This window comes from Trachymyrmex septentrionalis, unplaced genomic scaffold, assembly GCF_001594115.1.
Source record: "Trachymyrmex septentrionalis isolate Tsep2-gDNA-1 unplaced genomic scaffold, Tsep1.0 scaffold14, whole genome shotgun sequence".
In the NCBI taxonomy this organism is placed as follows: domain Eukaryota; kingdom Metazoa; phylum Arthropoda; class Insecta; order Hymenoptera; family Formicidae; genus Trachymyrmex; species Trachymyrmex septentrionalis.
Genome location: NW_017304543.1, coordinates 3,488,390 through 3,506,331, shown reverse-complemented (window position 1 = coordinate 3,506,331; position 17,942 = coordinate 3,488,390). Strand labels below are relative to the sequence as shown.

Genomic DNA, 17,942 nt, shown 5'->3' with positions numbered 1-17,942 from the left:
TATTATATATTATCGATTTTTTTGATACATGACTAAATATTTTATTATTTTAATTATTATAATTATAATACTTTATTTAATAACTAATAATAAACTTAATTATAATATTAATTTATTAATAATTAAATGTAATTAATTACAGTATAATTTTCCCATATAATTTTAGAATCAGTAATTATAATTATTAATGTGCTGCAATCCAAAATGTATAGAACGCATGTAAACATATATCTGCAATGTATATATGCGTTGCAAATATATGTTATTAATAAATACCACAGAATATTGCGTCAGTATTACGCTATTATTAGTATATGAGCAAATCACTCGATTAATTTTGCTAAATGAAAAATTCCGGACTTTGTAGTATCTGATCATTGAGGCTGTTTTTATGTCCAACAATTAAATAATTTTACACTACTTCGTTGCGGGTAGTAATAAGATGCATTGATATATTATCAGCCATCGCATCGCCGACATGTTTTCGCATTATCGGTGTTCGCGCGATCAGAATTACGAGCGCATTTCGCAATAAGAATCCGCAAAGTTGAATCTGAAACAGCCGTTTAATCGTACGTTTTATTTTATTACCTCGAGTTGTGTATTTTTAAAAGAAGTTACGCTGTTCTTTATTGATATCCGGTTCTGACGTTCGTACTCTCTAAAGAAAAATTGTTGTACATCCTTTTCATGCAATTCGTAATATACACAATTTTCAAGAAATCATTAATTGTAAAAAAATTCTATGAATCAATCAAAATTTATAGATAAAAAAAGGATACAAGCATTTCGCATTTTTATAGAAAATAAAATATTATTTTTTTTTATTTATCACGTCATCATATAAGAAAAGTATCCATAATTTTTATAGTTAAAAATATTCTTTTTATGTAGCATTTAAAAATTTTTATTTTAAATGCAATGTTTTAAGAAATACGTTTATAGAATACAATGTTTTGTTATTTAAATGACGAAATTAATTCCTTTGGGAAAATTTACTTTAGAAAAATTTGAAAAAATAGTTAAAATTTACTGTAGAGAAAACCTAAGAAATAAAGGTAAATTTGAATTTATAAATGCCAATCGACATTTAGAGGCTGCGCGCGGATTGATGAAGTAAAAGGAGCAGGGCACACTGACAAAGCTGAAAATCGACCGAAATATGCAACTAAATCCCAGCACTGCTTTAAAGTAACTTTAAAACTTACTTAAAAAAATAACTGAGAGAAACTAACGCGCTGTGCCAATTGTATTAAAGTTATCCTTGAAAACTTTCAAAACTTTATGTTACTTTGGCTTAATCTTTTGCACATTTTAAATTACCTCAAAATTTTTTAAACTCTTAGGGCCAGTTGTTCCACTTTTTAGTAAATTTTGAGATTTGGTAAACCTGTGAGATAAATCTAGTAATCCGCACATGTGATTCGGTAATCTTGCTTACCCAACAGGTAAAATTTACCAAAAGGTGGAACAACCGGCTCTTAATTATTTTAAAAAATTTTAACTTCGTTAAAAGTTAATTTTCCCTAAGGGTTAGTCAAACATTGCAAGGCTAGAAAAAAATAGGAGATAGTACAATAAAAACAAAGAAATATAATGCTTACATTCGATATCATGTATGTACAAGTCCGATCGGCGGCTGCTGCAGCGATTTCTTGTCTGGCCTGCACTGGTCAGGTGGAGTACGCCAGTGCAACCCCCTACCCCTCATATTGTGCTTGGCTTATGCAACAATTGTTCGCGGGCGACCTTTGATGCGATAAAACTTTCTCTCTTCCCCCCCGCAGAAAATTAACGATATGACGTGCTTTATTGTTTGACGTGCTCCGATACCGCTGAGCCTATCGTTGCACTGACGTAAAACCGGACTCATGGCCCTTTCGAAGGCTCGAGGGTGTACCTCCTGCCCTCTTTCTCATGATTAACGAGGATTTTTCTGCTAATTTAATAACGGCCTGCTGTCGAATCGAGTTCATGGCAGACCATTTGTAAAACGGCGATTATCCCGAGTGGCGTCGAAGTAACAGGAAGATAACGCTTGCAGCGGACAGTGATATATGGCGCCGTTTAACAATTAATCCTTTTTTCACCATTTAGTTGCAAAAAAGAATTTTTGTTTCACTTATATTTTAAATTATACCATGAATTAAAAAAAGCAAACATATATATATTATTCATATTATTGTTATCGACAAATATTTTTTCAGAATCTGAAAAAACAAGGTTGATTCTAAACTATGTTAGATTTCTTTATTTATTTACTTCTTCTCATTTATACTCTTTCTCTTCTTATTATTTCGTCAATCACGGGACATATGATAGGTTGCTACAGAAAGGGACTGCAACAAGAGGTAAACTGAACGGAAAAAATGTCTTCATGTTTTTACGTAATGCTGCAATCGAAAACCGTCGTCGCAGAGCCGGGCGACAGTGAAAGTTTCGTCATATATGAAATTTAAGATGTGCAGAAAAAGCACGCTGTATCATATCAATAAATCAAAATTAATACTAATGGTATTATATGTTTAAACGTTTAAAGCCGGAAAATTACATTTACGTATGTAACATATTAAATACGCCAAAAGCGTATAGTTATATCAGCGATGTATGTCATGCAATATCTTTTACATTCGTGGGGATTAATTGTATCGAGTTTGGCTTAAGTTCGAGTTAACTAATTCTAGGTTGAGTAACCCATTATCCTTTCGAATTATAATCCTATCCATAATGTAGATGAAATAACAGGATTTTACCAGATAAAGTATCTTGGCTTTACCTTCAAAGTGAAATAATCACTTTGAAAGAGAGAGAGAGAGAGAGAGAGTCCACGGATTTACGAGATCTCAATTTAAAAAAATGACACGATTACATGTCTTTAATGTGATAAAAAATTGTTGCGCGAAAGTTCCTATTTTGTTTTGTTGAAAGAATCCAGTTTTACAAAATTAAAAGAAAAATAGAAGTAACTTATCAATAATAAAATCTTCCTATCGATTTGATCTTATTTGTAATTCTCAACCCTTCTAATTTCATTCAGCGAAAGAAGTTCTACAAGAAATCTGATAATTCCACATTGTTCTTATACGTTAATCCAAACGTTTCATCGAGAATAACGGTGTCTCCTGCGGGGGATTGATAGATCGATTTTTAATTCCCACCGACGCAAGTCGATCGCGCAGTCTAACAAAGAATTTTCGTGACGAGTTCGCTAGAAAAATCATTTTAGAAAGGCGTATTAGCTACGCGTACCTCTACCTTCTTGCCAGCGGTACTATTGCATTTGCTATAACTGCTCCTACATCTCTATTTACGTGCGTATGTGTGTGAGTGAGCGAGGTATCGCGTATAGACGTGCGATACACGTGTAATTCGTCTCGGCGAGATGCAATGCTGTGAGAAAAGACTCCACCGGTATAAAAGGGGGTGTGTCGCGTAAGATCCGCATCAGTTTCAGTAGTGATCTCTGCATCGCCACACCATTACCGCCACCATGAACGCTATAGTGAGTTCTAATTCTAATTCTATTTCTCCGAGTAACTGGAATCGTCATGATACTGCATTCGAGGGAGATCTCGTGATTTATCAATATTTACGGAAAAATAATTCACCCCAAGGAGAACAGGAAAGTCAAAATAATATCAATTTGTCGTTATTATTATTATTATTATTATTATTATTATTATTATTAGGCGTTAGGAACTCGAAAGCTCATTGCCGCAAATACCAAATCCCGCCACTGTTCCCGTCCCTGAGCAAGATCCCTCCATTTGTGACCCTCGTACCCCATTTGTCGTTATTAATTTGAATTTCATTTTTTTCGTCACGATTCAATCAACATGACGTTATTTTGACTTTCTTGTTTTCTTTAATTAGAATGATTTTACGCGCCCCATAAATGGATTTCATTACAAGATATTTCTGATACGATTTTTTGATTATTTCACGATATGTGATACTAATATTATTTTTTTTTTATTATAGATATTCTAGAATGATTTTTATTTTTTTGTTTATGCACATGTCTCACGTATTTTCTGTATTTTTGTGAAATATGGTATTCGTTGTTCGAGATATTTTAAAAAATGTTTTTCTTTTTACGTCCATTACAAAAGGATTTTAGATTTGTTTTTTTTTTTGTGTTGTACTACATGCGCAACACAAAAATTATTTTCTTTCTCTCGCTTTGTAAATATATATCAAACATGCGTATATTCGTTTGTGCTTTAAATAGGAAAAACTATATTAGTTTAGGTCTAAAAAGGGGACTTACCGTTAACCTAATCGTTTCATGAGAAAATAAACTAATATAAAACATAATGTATACTTAATTTTACACAACGTGCATTTAACTTTACTAGAAAACTAATATAAAACATAATGTATATTTATCTTTACCCACAATACTTAATTGAATAAATTTCTTGCAGCTTGTATTAGCCATTCTCAGCCTGGCAATGCCTATTTATGGCGAAGAAACACAAGTAGAAAAGAAACAGGAAAAGAGGGGTATCTTAGGGTTGGGTTATGGAGGATATGGAGGATACGGTGGATTAGGAAATTCTCTGATTGCAGGATCGGCTTACGGAGGTAATTTCCGGTTTAAAAGACCTTGACGCCCGATGATTTGCGCGGGTACCTAATTTTATCTTGATTGTGAAGGTTACGCCCTTCCGATTTCAGGTCACGGACAAGGTTATCTCGGTGGTATCCCGGTTGTCCCGGCAATTGTCTCCTCGGGTCACGGCATTTCCGCACCCGCTTACAGCTACAGCAGCGTACCCATAGCGTCTCATGGATACAGCGCTCCTCTGGCTTATCGTATTGGTTATTCTGGTGGTCCAGGATACGGTGGTGCGAATCTAGGAGGACTCGGACACGGTGCCGCAGGAACCGCAGGAGCCGCAGGAACCGCAGGAACCGCAGGAGCCGCATATGGCACCGGATTGGGATACGGCGCGAGGGGTGGTCTTGGACACGGTGCGGGACTCGGATATGGTGCTGGACTCGGATATGGCGCGAGATCGGGACATGGTGCTGGTTTCAGTCATGCTGGTCTAGGTGCCGGTTACGGTGCCGGTTATGGTGCCGGTCTAGGTGCCGGTCACGGATGGTGAAGACGCGGCGACTGATCAATTATCTGACACACGCGGTGTCGCGAAACGTCCATGATCCTTCAATTTCTCTTGTCAACTTTGTCCTGATTGGCCCTATCACTCTCAAGTTTTATATCGTGCGACTTCCAAATAAATTTTATATTTTTTAGTAATCCGCAGTACCTTTTTTATGTCTCCATTCTTACGGCGAGGGTGAATTACGATCAGCGATCTTTTGGAAATTAAATTGATTAATCTGTAAAATAAAAGAAGAAAATAATGAAATTAATAAATTAATTACTTTAATAATATTAAAATAATAAAAAAGAAATTGATAAAAAATGGAATTGATCAATTTTGGTTTCTCGGAGACTATTATGTAACTATCATATGTTAGATGTGTTTCTTATGAACAATTAACATTTTTGTATCAGAGTAAATATAATATAATATTTTTTTGTTTTCATTTTTTCTTTTTTTTTTTAGATTATTTTTATATTTGTGGAATATTGTTTATAAAATATTAATATCATTTTAATACTATTAATTAATACTATTAATATGTGTTTCTACTATTTTCTTAAGATATGCATTTTTTAAAGAACCATCTAACGTGTACGTTACGTACATGTATGCGACATCTTTGTATCTCAACATGTAATATCGAAAATAAATAGACAAAATATATTTTTATAAAATAATAAAACGGAATTAAATACAAAAACCAAGAAATATGAATAATAAAATTACACAACAGTTAGATTAGTTTTTCGAAAGTCGATAAATAAAATTTCTACTTTATGTAAGTTAGTCGCTACTTCGTCACTAGGTGGCGTTAATGAACAATCATATGTTCAAAATAGATTAAACAACATTCAGTGAGGTTAAGTTACTGTAAGAAAAGTGTATTAATTACGTTAGTCATGAATTTCCTGGCCAAAAGTGTAATGAATATAGCGAGAACTTGCATAGCAAATACCATTCAAAGTACGATCGTTACGCGATACGATATAATTAATTTTTTAGTTATCTAACCTCTAATTTAATTTCGGAATAAAGAGTGGTTACTGTCATAATAAATGCTTTTCTAAAGTTTTTATTTGATTTATACATAATCAGATTATTTTAGTTTTGACAATATAATTTGATTATCTTATTTATTTCAGGTAGCAACCTTACTACGAAATTTTGTAGGGACAGCTATAGCCAAGGTAATATTTTATAATGTCAATTTATTTATAACAAATGAACTGAAATCTTGTACTTGCCATTAGCAGGAAATATACTGAATGTCACAAGGATATGTGTGAGCACAGCATTGCAAGGTAATAAAATTTTTAAATCTCTATGCAAGTCATAATCATAACCTTTCCAGCAAGTAACAGTGTAACACAGTAATCACTTTTGTTTAACATTAGAAAACAACAAGAATGTAATGATTCACTGTGCTGCACTCTGTCATTTGTGTAATGTGAACCCCCTGTTTTATATATCGGAATTCAACTCTCATTCAAAGCAGAAAGTAATTTCAACATAATTAGATGTTCATATTTTTTTTATAACAATTGATTTATTGTCACTTGAATTTAGTGCTGGAAATTCAAGCTAATATTGACAAAAATAAGAGCCTTTATTTTATGATTGAATAACTAAAAGAAAAGTCAAGGAAAATTTGTTCTTAAATTTAAATGACTTGTTATTTCTGAACGGAATGTTATTTTAGACATTGTTTTTAAGTAATATTTTGTGATATTTTTTTTAAATACAAAATTCAATCTTATTTCCATTTACTATTCTTAATTATAAAAACTAGCGTAATCATTACAAGATATCAATTTGTTTAAATTTTTGAAAATTGTATAATTATATAATTATTAATTGTTTATAATATTATAAATATTTAACATGATGTACTTAATTTCGTGATTAAATGCAAAATTTTTTCGTATGAAGGACGTGTGAGAAATGTTTGAAAATAAAAAATCAAGATAAATGTATATTAGTAGTTTGATGACTTATTTACATGAAATTGTGTGAAACGTTAGAGTTGTGTGAAACATCGCATTTCTTTTAAGCGTGACTAGATTGGTCCCCTCCGAACCATCTATAATCACCTATAGATACATATCTTTGCGATTTTCTGCTTGGATCTGGATTCTGTCAAAGAAGTGGTCGAATCTCATAGGAAGTCGGCTAGATTCCCATCATGGCCAGAATTCTTCTGCCGCAAAAATACGTGCAGCCCTCACCTCTTTGATCCCCATGGACAGAGATCTCCAAATACCAAAGGGATCTATTCGTATACTTCGCAAGAAAGGGCTCGCGCTGCGTAAAGACGGAGCCCTTGTGACCACTAGCGAAAATCGCTGGGAATTGAAGGGTGTGACGTGTCCATTTGCGGTTGACCAGTTGTTGCTATGGGATCAGGCACTATCCGCGTGTTTCCCTCTTTCCGCTTTTCTCGCAACCCTACAAAGGGCGGGTCTGTGATCCATTCATGACAGCATTCGTGAGAGTGTTCGCAAACGATGCCTTATCAGAATTAGAGATCTTGCGTTTTGTTAATTTGATGGCCTGGATAGAACTTTCTTGTTTATATTTAGTTTTTGTATTATAAATGTTTATATTTCTAATATTTCCATCTTCCGTTTCGATTTCTTATCCAAGCTGTTGAGTTTTTTGTATAATATATTCGATAAAAAAGATGCTCGTTGTGGAACATGCTTATGTCAGTTTTCGAGAATGAAAGTTGTCGGAAATGACATTGACAATTTTAGAATTGCCTGTCAGAGCCGTAACATTCTACGATTATGTTAAATCTTATGCCATATACTTTCGTAAAAAAAAATTACAAATGAATAAACAAATATTTTTTACTAACTAAAATAAAACGAATTAATTTTTGATGAAGAATCCAATCATATGTCGTTTATTTCGACTTTGTAAATGTTTTTAGATATCTTATGAATGAACGTAATCGCTGCTTTATATTTACATCTTGGCAATTCATTAATTTGATGTAACAAATATTAATTTATTTAGCATTAACTTATTGGTCCCAATTGTTATGATGTAACTTTTATGACTAAAGATGAAAAGAAGAATTCTGAAATTCGCATTTTTCAATTGTAAGATCGCAATCATAACAAAAAAGATTTCTCGAAGAAATGAAGGAAACAGGGAAAGAAAGGAAGAGGATTTGCGACGTAACTATGCAACAAAGCGCAACACCGACGTCGAAAATTTTCGCAATGTAATCTTACGTATTCATGGGTAAGAAAAGGGTTTGCCTTTCGTATATAATAGCGTCTGGCAGAGTGAGGAGGAGTTAGGACGGATTAGTCACTATGCCATTGGACATCTGTCGTATTGATGGACGGTGGTCAACTAACTCTCTCGATATGATCAATGGTACTTTCTTTAGGTAAAATCTTGATGATCGTAAAATGTCATGGCTCTGGCAGGCAATTCTAAAATTGTTCATGTCACCTCCGACAGTTTTCATTCTCGAAAACTGATCACTCCATAACGATCCTTTTTAACAAATATACCGTTGTACGATACTCATTTTACATAATCTCTCGAACCAAACGTGAATATTTTGTGACCAAATATTATTCTTTTTTACAAGATGTTTTATTTTGTTAGGTATACCGATAATATTGCGTGCTAGAAGCAAATGCCAAAATTAATTTATTTATTCATTATATTTTATATAAAGATCACAAAATTTTTAATGATTGAAATTTAGAATGATGCACTTTTTTTTAAATTATATTTTTTAAACCGTATAAATTAAATTTGCAAGAATAATATTAGAATAATTATGAATCGTGAATAAATTTGTTACGTCAATATTAACACAACGATGTTTTTGAATGTATAATGCCATGCATTTTGCAAGAAACATGTGTTAGTTTCATTTTTACTATTTTGCAAATTAACGATCTTGTAAACGGACAAAAGATATTAAGAATGCAAAGATCAAACAGTAAAATTTCAATATAGGCTTAAAATAAGGTTTTTACGGTTGTGTGGATTACTACGTCAATTATCTTACTTTTCAGAAGGGATTTTGTTCCTTTCTCATGTTGATTGTTGATACTATTTACGAAAGTTTTCATTCTCACCACATAGTTCTTCCATTCTTTGGGGATCTTTTTCGCTTTTTCATGGAGAAGAATCTTACATGTTTCGCAATTCGTTACATTTCTTTTTATGTTATGATTATTTATTTTTTTATAAATATTGAAAAAACAAAATATCACGCTTATCTTGAATTCTAAATACATTCTAATAATATATTAATAATTGGCAATATCTTTGATAATGATTAAAAATTATGAAAATTTATCGAAACATGTGCGAAGTAACAAATAAATTCCGCCAATTATAATTAAAGATGAAGATGTATAGAAAATTGCTTATAGATATTTTTCGATTGTCGTAATAAGATTAATAAGAACAAAAGACTCTTGATTTCAATAAACAATAAATATAATAAAGGGCATGTAAGAGTCTAAATTACCAATTTTTATGTTGAGAACAATGAAAGAGTATATTACATAATGAATATTATTATAATAATATTTATATTAATATTATTATTATTATTATTATTCATTATGTAATATATTTTTTAATATATACACACATATATATACACACACATATATATATATATTTATTGTCATAATAAAATCGATAACTCTATTTTTCTGAATTATATTATTATTATATTTTCTACCTGATTACGGGAAATGATTGCGTGATTATTTATATCGATCTAGGATTGGAACAAATTAGATTTGGAAGTTCTTTAATGCAAATGCATAAAAGAGGCGGACCATACAGAAAGCCCAGAGTTTCGAAGAATCCTTTCGATGGTGCACCATTTATGAAGGGCGTAATTTTAAAAACTGTTATCAGAAAACCGAAGAAGCCTAACTCTGCGAATCGAAAATGCGTCGTTGTGAAATTGTCAAACGGCAAAGAAATGACGGCATATGTTCCCGGTAAGATCTCAAAATAATTCTAATTTATAGCAATACTGCATTCGAGTCATTGTCCTGCCAGGAACTTGAGGCGTCATGTAGTACGCGTTAGAAAATTTAGATGAATTAAATTATTTCAGGAGTCGGTCATAATCTGCAGGAGCATAATATAGTGCTGTGCAAGAATGCACGACTGCGAGATACACCTGGAGTTAAAATAAAATGCGTGCGTGGAAAGTACGATTTGCCACATGTATCTAAGCGCGATTAATTTATAACTATTAATTGTTATCATACGTATGTCTGACAAAATTAATGTAATTTCTGTAAAAAAAAAAAGGACCATTGTCAACTATACCATTATTGTCTATACTTATGTTAATGTACGATCGGTATTAATGAAAAATAAATAATTAGTTCCTAAAAACCGCATTCTTAATTTTGAAAATGCATCGTTGCAGGATTATTGAATAGTACGGAAATGATGGCAAGTATTTCTAATGAGATATAATGTAAAGTATTATTTAATTAATCTACCTCGGGAATTTTACATTTCTGAATTAAGATTTAAAAAATTTTGCATTTATATAAACAATAAAATTGCGATATTATGAGAATGTTAAGCACCGATCAAGGAATGTGATATAAAATTCCTGAATTCTAAATACGACTTTTTAATATACATTTAATGTACATTAAAGATATAATACGTTAAAGATGATCAAGACATTTCGATTTCGCATAATCGATCAACATAGCTCACCCTCGCAATCATGATGGAAAGCAATTTTTGGGACGTCACGGTTTAGAGATTAGCCCGTGAAAATTGCGGCCCTTTGACACACTTTTGACATGTTGAACTCCACCACACATTTACCGTTACCTGGCTCGCGGGTTCGTTATTGTAACGGTGGACTGCTATCGGAGCACAATGAGAAAAGGGTTGTGACACAGCATCCGCTTTTTCGACATTATTACAGAGGGGTTGGTCCTCGCGCATCTGCACAATCTTCATTCGCCCACGCGGTCATCGACCAGCGACCAACGACCATATGACATGCTGACCAATATCCCGATATTTGGAGAAGATCGGCTCTCAACTTGAAATCTTTAGAAGTGAAGAAAGATTCTTATACAAATCTTTTTTAATAAATATCGTGCACAGAGGTTGAATTTGAATCCTTCAATCGAATTTGAATGATAAAATAATTCTTTACATTGAAAATTGGGGTTTTTAATATTAAATATTAAAGTAATTTAAATTAGATAGAAATAAAAAATTTGTACAGAAATTTCTGAAAATTCGTTTTTTCGTTATTCGTTCTTTTTTTAATTTGGATTATTTATATATATTGTATGAATGAGAACCTGTTATAGAATAGGCTTATCCCAAGGGCGGTCTCTATCTCAAGGGATAATAGCGCCACGAGGCGTGCGTACACCAGAATATTTCATGAAACTTCCGTAATATGTATATATCTTTTATATTTTGCGGAAAGTATAGCTGACGTCATGGTGTTAATTATTTGTGTTACTTATAGATATTTAGAATTTGTTGAACTACGAATAGAATTTAAAATTGCAGAATTATAAAAATCATGCAGGAGCTTTTCCTATTTTTATTTTTATTTATATTTATATTAAAATGCAATTTTTTTTTATTTTTGATTATATCAAGATATTTCAGTTTGTATTATTAAAAAATAATTTCTAGCATTAATAAATTAACATTTTTTTACTGTCAAAACTATTGAAAATAATTGTTTATATATTTTATAAAATAAATAATTAATAGTTAAATAAATGAAATAAATTAATTAAATAAATAAAAAATTAATTATTAATTATTTTGTAAAATATGTAAAAGATATTTCCAATAGGAAATGATTAATAGGTCAATATCCAGGTAGCAATTCGTTAAACGTCATTTTGATGTCAAATGATGATAAATGATCAGTTTATGCTACCGGAAGTATAAGTTTAAATAGAAAATTCAAAGATGCTAAGGTTAAACCTTTAAGCACTGAACTCTTTATCTAACAATTCCTCCCAAGTTCTTCTAACGTCTATCTTTTAAAAATATACATATAATAATAAAAGCTAATATGCTTTTTACGTATTAAATCGGCAGATAGAATTTAGATTTAAATAAGTGACATGAAAATTAAATTTGCTAATGTTGCAAGTAATAAATGTGAATTTATCTGTTATACCTTTCGGTTCATACTTCATTTTTTTTATCTTGCAACTTTTTTTCTTTTAATATTTAAAAGTCAATTTCTACAGCAGATAATGATAATAAAGTAGGAAAATCGTAATAAAAAAATATATATATTCTTAATTGCTTTCGATGAAAACAAAGTGCAAATGTCCTGATTTAGAATTTTGTGATTACAGTATCAGAGTCGAAATGCTGTACAACTAAATGTATTCTAATAAATACATAACACAGTATGTATTTGAGATAAAATACGAAATCATTTCAAACAAGGACGTCTACAAAGAATCTCTGAGCAGAATCATCGTTGTGAACTGATTCAACAACGGTAACAAAATTGAAAGAAAGTTTACAATAAATCTTCAAATGACTAACAGTGCTGTCAAAAGCTTCTCAAACAAATGGCGAGTAAACATTTTCTGTGCTGTCGCACGATTGTGCCTAACTCTTTGCCGAACGGCTTAGTAATCGGACACCGGACAATCTCTTCTTTCTGAAAATTCTGCAGTTCGACTACTACTTTCTTTCCATCACAAGCATTTCTTTTTATACTCAGCTGTCCCGTTATTTTATATATGTATAATTTTTAATAAAATTATTTCATTTATAAAATTAATATATCTGTCCATATTGGCGAGTTTAATTCTGCGGATCATGCTTACAAAAATATAACAATAAAGATTATTCGTAAAATCAATTATTAATTGTTAAATTGATTTGCTTTATTCCATAATAATTTTTATGTCTTTAAAATTCGGGTCGGGTCTCTTAATAAGTAAGTTCCGTTTTAATATTTGTTAATATATTTCGAATTACAACTTAATTCAAATATATTCCTTTTCGGGATATACATCTACCGTTACGTTGAAGCGATCCATCTTCATCGAGTAACAAAGAAAGGAATTCAAGTCAAGAAATAAATCGATTTTTGAAGTGTAAAGGTGTGTCGAAATAAAAAAACAAACGAAAGAGTTTTCGCAACAAATAATCATTGAAAATAAGCAAAGCTCAAATAATTGTTTGTAGGTCAGAAAGCTAAATGAAAAATGAAACTGATGCATTTTTTTCCTATTTTGCAACTCTTTGTAATATTGAAAGTTGGAAATCTAACAATGACGTATCCAAGGTTACATCAAAGGGTAGAAAAAAGGAATTTAAATATAAGGGAAAGAGCATAAATCATCAAAAGTAAAGGTACATTTATTTTGTGCGAATAATTTACCTGAGATGTCTTAAAGGTCTTTTTTCAATAATTAATATATTTTTTAATTCCATACATTACATTATTTACATATTATTTCTGTAAAGTATTGTCATTAATGGAAAATTATTTTGCATTTTTAAATTATTTTGCATTTTAAATAATTTACATATAATATTGAATAAGGAGTAATACATAATAAAAATTATATATTGATGCTTTGTGATCACATATTGTTTATTATTAATAATAATTATACAACATTATATGACACAGATAAAAGATACAAGAAAAAAAATGTGATAAGTATAATTCATTTTAAATGTAAATCATTTTTAATATGATTTTATTGAGATTGATTTCATAAATTATAGATTTTTTGCATGAGATTTTTCCTTGAGAAACAAATAAAGATCAAAGAGCAAACATGAGAGGCTTCTGTTCACTTCTTACTTTTACGATTGTGATTGGTATTCATAATTGATTCTTATATTTAAGACTTAAGTATAGTCTTAAGACATCATGAGTCATAAATCAATTAAAGAGCCGCGTTAGCATTTGAAGTCACTATTTAAGACATCTTAAGACAGCTTATAATACGGGTTATGAATATCGGCGTGTAACTCTGTACAATAAGTCAACAATTGCGTTGATCAGCTCATGGATGAGTGATAATGACGAATCACGTACACATTGCATGATTGAAACACGCAGTTATCTTGTGGTACTTATATTTGGTAACAGTGGTCTAGTTTTGGAACTCATTTACACTTGATACGACGTAGAATCAAAATTTAAGTCGATTAGAATGTGTTTGATTGTGTTCACTTTTCACTCCCGCTTCGATCCACAAGATCTGTACTTCCAATAGAAATAGTATATTGCACCGAAGTAAAACCGAATTGAGAACTTTAGTGAAAACTAGACTAGTAGCATATGTACAGTATATGATATAATGTGTATTATAATATTCGAGAATTATCGGGATAGCGAATCCTTGAATTAAGTATTTTTATGAATATAATTTATTTATTAGCGATAGCATGGTCACCATTCAATTCAAGAGATCCCAAAGAATATGATGTCCATTTCAAGTGTCCGTTCTTACTTTGCGGTCCCGCCACTTGTAAATACCCTGAGAAAACTATCAACGCATCTGGCTATTCATGGGTCGCAAATCCAGACGTTCGAGGAAAGCGATGGGGTGGACATGTTGTGTCCATCCGATACCGTTACGATGCGTCGCTGTGCCTGTGAGCGTGAGACAGATGCAAATGGCGAATGCATTCATCCGTTGCCGGGACCGGCGATCATAGGAAAAATCGCAAATAACGGGTTGCGGCCGTTTCATGGGCGCACCATAGAAATGTGGGTTATGCAGGCAAAAGAGCAAAAATTTGTATACATAAGAAAGGAGGCTGTGCGGTGAATTGAGCGCCGGGATGCTTTTCTATGAATGACAAGCTTCAAATCTGGAGCCCAGAATGGACGACTAAATTTGGCGTGATCGCGAGACACCGACATAATGAGGCATCTCTGTCGTCGTATCGGAAGTAACCCTTCACACTGACGAAATTCGTTTTTCATTTTATTATATATCTGTATATCAATAATCTGTATTATTATTGTGTAGATTACTTTTATTAGATTATTTTTATTAATAAAGGTACTAATAACTTATAACTTTTACTAGATTACCTTTACTTAGATTATTTTTATTCTGTATATCAATTTTTTTTAATATTAATGAGACTGCGGATAGGAGAGCAACTGCGAATGTGTTAACCATGACTATAATGTGAAATGACGATTGTTTTTTGCAAAAAGAGATAATGGTAAATGCACTCATACGGTTTAGAATTTTTACTGAGAGACATTTGTTTGCCTACTGCTTTATTAGAATAATAATGTTGAGAATTATCGAAAAGTAATTATTCGCTTATTGATCTAATCAGTATATTTTTTAATATACGAAAATTTTTAGATACTTTAGCAAATTATTTTTTCCGTGCATAACACGTAAGAGAATCCCGTAAATGAAAAATGGATTCTTTTGATTTATTTTCAATAGAAAATAAATCGTCTATTGAAAAATGACGAATGAAGTTTTGAAAAATGCTGCAAAAAATAGTCGACTTCTATAGTATTCATATTTGAAACATTATTATTACCTGATGTCCGCTTATATTCTATTTAAAAACGAGAGGAAAAAAGGATTATTTTGAAAAAGGTTTCAGAGAGACAAAAGTTGAAAAATGATGTTTAACGAGTTATTGTGCTCGTTTAAAAATAAATTAATGCTTCCTTGAAAGATAGAATGACATTTAAGCATTTCAATGTAATTTTCTTTTGAACAGAATCATAGAATTGCTAGCTTTGCAATATTTGAAGTCTACGCAATTAATAATAAACTTCTATAAATCATATTAATAAGCATAAAAAGAAAATATCTAGTACGAAAACCCTTTCTTCTATTCGATTCATTAGACTTTTAGTTTGTAGACTTATAAGTATCGTAAAGCTGTATATATAAATGTTAATCCTCAAGATGGAGGTTTATTTGAAAGTTAATACTCAATTTAAGTCATTTCGGACCATTAACGCTTCGGTGTATTTTTTCGTAAGGGATGAGCATCGGAATCTTTATACACATATCGAATACTTAATGTTATTTTGTAATTTTAAAAATTAAAACTTAATCCTTCCACATCAGTCACATTGATAAGAACAATCAAAAAGAGAAAATCTTTCCTTCTGCTCTGAAGTCAATTTAGATGTCTGCGTATTCTATTTAGAATTATATTTATTTTTAAACATACTGCATATGTTTATTCTTTCTAAAGAATTTTGCGCAAAATGAATTACAAGTGAATAGTTAAATATCACCTTATATGTGTATACTATTGTATTATATATGTCACCGTTATACGGAAAATAGTTTTATGTTCTAAGTTGAAGAGCAGAAAAAATTAGTTTAATTAAAATTATTACTTATTATTCACTAGTTAATGAAGTTTTGAAAAATCGCTGCAGTAAAATAATTGAGGTTCTCTCTATTTCTGTATTTATATTGTATTTTAAACAATATTATTAATGTTTCAGACCATCTTACTTATAATACCCTATTTAAAAATGAGAGAAAACAAGGATTATTTTGAAAAATGTTTCAGAAAGACAAAAGGATTAAGTAATGCATTATATGGGCATATGCGATTGACCTTATGTAGCAAGGTCATGTCAACTTGAATTTTTTAAATGGGAATCCATATCTTTCACTATTCTTGCATATTCTTATAGCTGACGTCGAGACACTGACTGGTTACAAATCCTTTTTAGTTAAGATCTCTCTAAATCATGAGACTTCCAAATTTCAGTACTGAAATGCTAACTGCGTTAGCATTACCCAAGATGTACCGCGTAGAAGTCACACGGTCAAATTTACACTTTTTCGGGGTGCTTGATTGAGAATCCGAATAAATATAGATTCAAATAAATATAGATTTGAGAAGTTCTGCCGATTTTATCGGAGAGAATGCCTAGTATCGTATATATTATAAGCAAATTCTCACTATTTCCATATAGAATTTGAGAAGAAGAGCAGGAAAAATAGATAACAATATTTGCCTTCAGTTCTATAGATTTAAAAAAATGCTACAATAATATCTCATATAAGTTAATTTAGTGTCAATTTCCGCAAGTTGTAATAATAATGCGATTAGATTACTCAAGTAAAAATATTTATTTGTAAGTAATTTTTATTTTGCAAGTTATAAAAATTTATACACTAAAAGGCATAAATTTTTAGTCTTTTCTTAAATAGGATATTACATTTAAATTTGGAGCTAATTATATCTCATTACACATATATCTTCTTACACGTTCTCTGTGTAATTTCTTTCGTCTATGTTTATTTAATTTATTATCTGATAAAAAAGATATTCTCATCTAATCAATTTCGAAATATTGTTACTCAAGACATCCAGAGGTGCTTAATGATTGTGCAATGCGTGCATAGTACAGTAGATAAGCCAAAATCAAAATATAAAATTATTAAACATAGATTTATAATAGATGCGAACAAACGCGATAAAATAGTAGCTTCTTGAATTGGCAGCGTCTTTATTAAAATTATTTTTCTCTATTGTTCATCTGTATCAATATAGATTAATTTTACTTTCTTATATGTTCATTTTTACGAATTTTATTTTAGATTAACTTTAATCGTGGTTCGATCTTTATCTTTTTCTAAACCTAAGAATTAAAATTAAAAAAAGAAAAAGTACGATTCTAGCACGATTTCTTTTTTAATTGATTTCTACATATAAACAACTAAAATAACTATATGCACATTTCTGGGGTAGCAAAATTATTATTATACGTGGGCGGCCAATTCTTTTTGCACATCTGTATTTAGTATAATCTGCAATAAACCATGT

General features: G+C 31.0%; 2 protein-coding genes across 5 annotated transcripts; both read left to right on the top strand.

The window, feature by feature from the left end:
* Positions 1-3,427: 3,427 nt before the first annotated feature.
* LOC108745479 (glycine-rich cell wall structural protein 2-like) lies at positions 3,428-5,362 on the top strand. Of its 3 annotated transcripts, XM_018481654.1 has the most exons (4): positions 3,428-3,502; positions 4,428-4,587; positions 4,660-4,887; positions 4,924-5,362. In XM_018481654.1, exons 1-4 carry the CDS (start codon positions 3,491-3,493, stop codon positions 5,112-5,114), a joined length of 591 nt encoding a protein of 196 aa, XP_018337156.1. In that variant the 5' UTR covers positions 3,428-3,490; the 3' UTR covers positions 5,115-5,362. The 3 variants fall into 3 exon arrangements, with proteins under 3 accessions (XP_018337156.1, XP_018337155.1, XP_018337154.1); XM_018481653.1 differs by having other exon boundaries at positions 4,681-5,362; XM_018481652.1 differs by having other exon boundaries at positions 4,660-5,362.
* Positions 5,363-5,863: 501 nt separating this feature from the next.
* LOC108745467 (40S ribosomal protein S12, mitochondrial) lies at positions 5,864-10,451 on the top strand. 2 transcript variants are annotated; one of them, XM_018481631.1, is made up of 5 exons: positions 5,864-6,080; positions 6,260-6,304; positions 6,368-6,418; positions 9,884-10,108; positions 10,228-10,451. In XM_018481631.1, exons 1-5 carry the CDS (start codon positions 6,017-6,019, stop codon positions 10,356-10,358), a joined length of 516 nt encoding a protein of 171 aa, XP_018337133.1. In that variant the 5' UTR covers positions 5,864-6,016; the 3' UTR covers positions 10,359-10,451. The 2 variants fall into 2 exon arrangements, with proteins under 2 accessions (XP_018337133.1, XP_018337134.1); XM_018481632.1 differs by having other exon boundaries at positions 5,866-6,080; positions 6,371-6,418.
* Positions 10,452-17,942: the final 7,491 nt, after the last annotated feature.

Bases quoted from the DNA above. Each gene is read 5' to 3' on its own strand.
- LOC108745479 (XM_018481652.1), top strand. The intron at 4,588-4,659 runs GTAATTTCCGGT...TTGATTGTGAAG, and splicing joins TGCAGGATCGGCTTACGGAG to GTTACGCCCTTCCGATTTCA.
- LOC108745467 (XM_018481631.1), top strand. From the start codon at position 6,017: ATGAATTTCCTGGCCAAAAGTGTAATGAATATAGCGAGAACTTGCATA. The intron at 6,305-6,367 runs GTAATATTTTAT...ACTTGCCATTAG, and splicing joins TAGGGACAGCTATAGCCAAG to CAGGAAATATACTGAATGTC. The intron at 10,109-10,227 runs GTAAGATCTCAA...AAATTATTTCAG, and splicing joins AATGACGGCATATGTTCCCG to GAGTCGGTCATAATCTGCAG.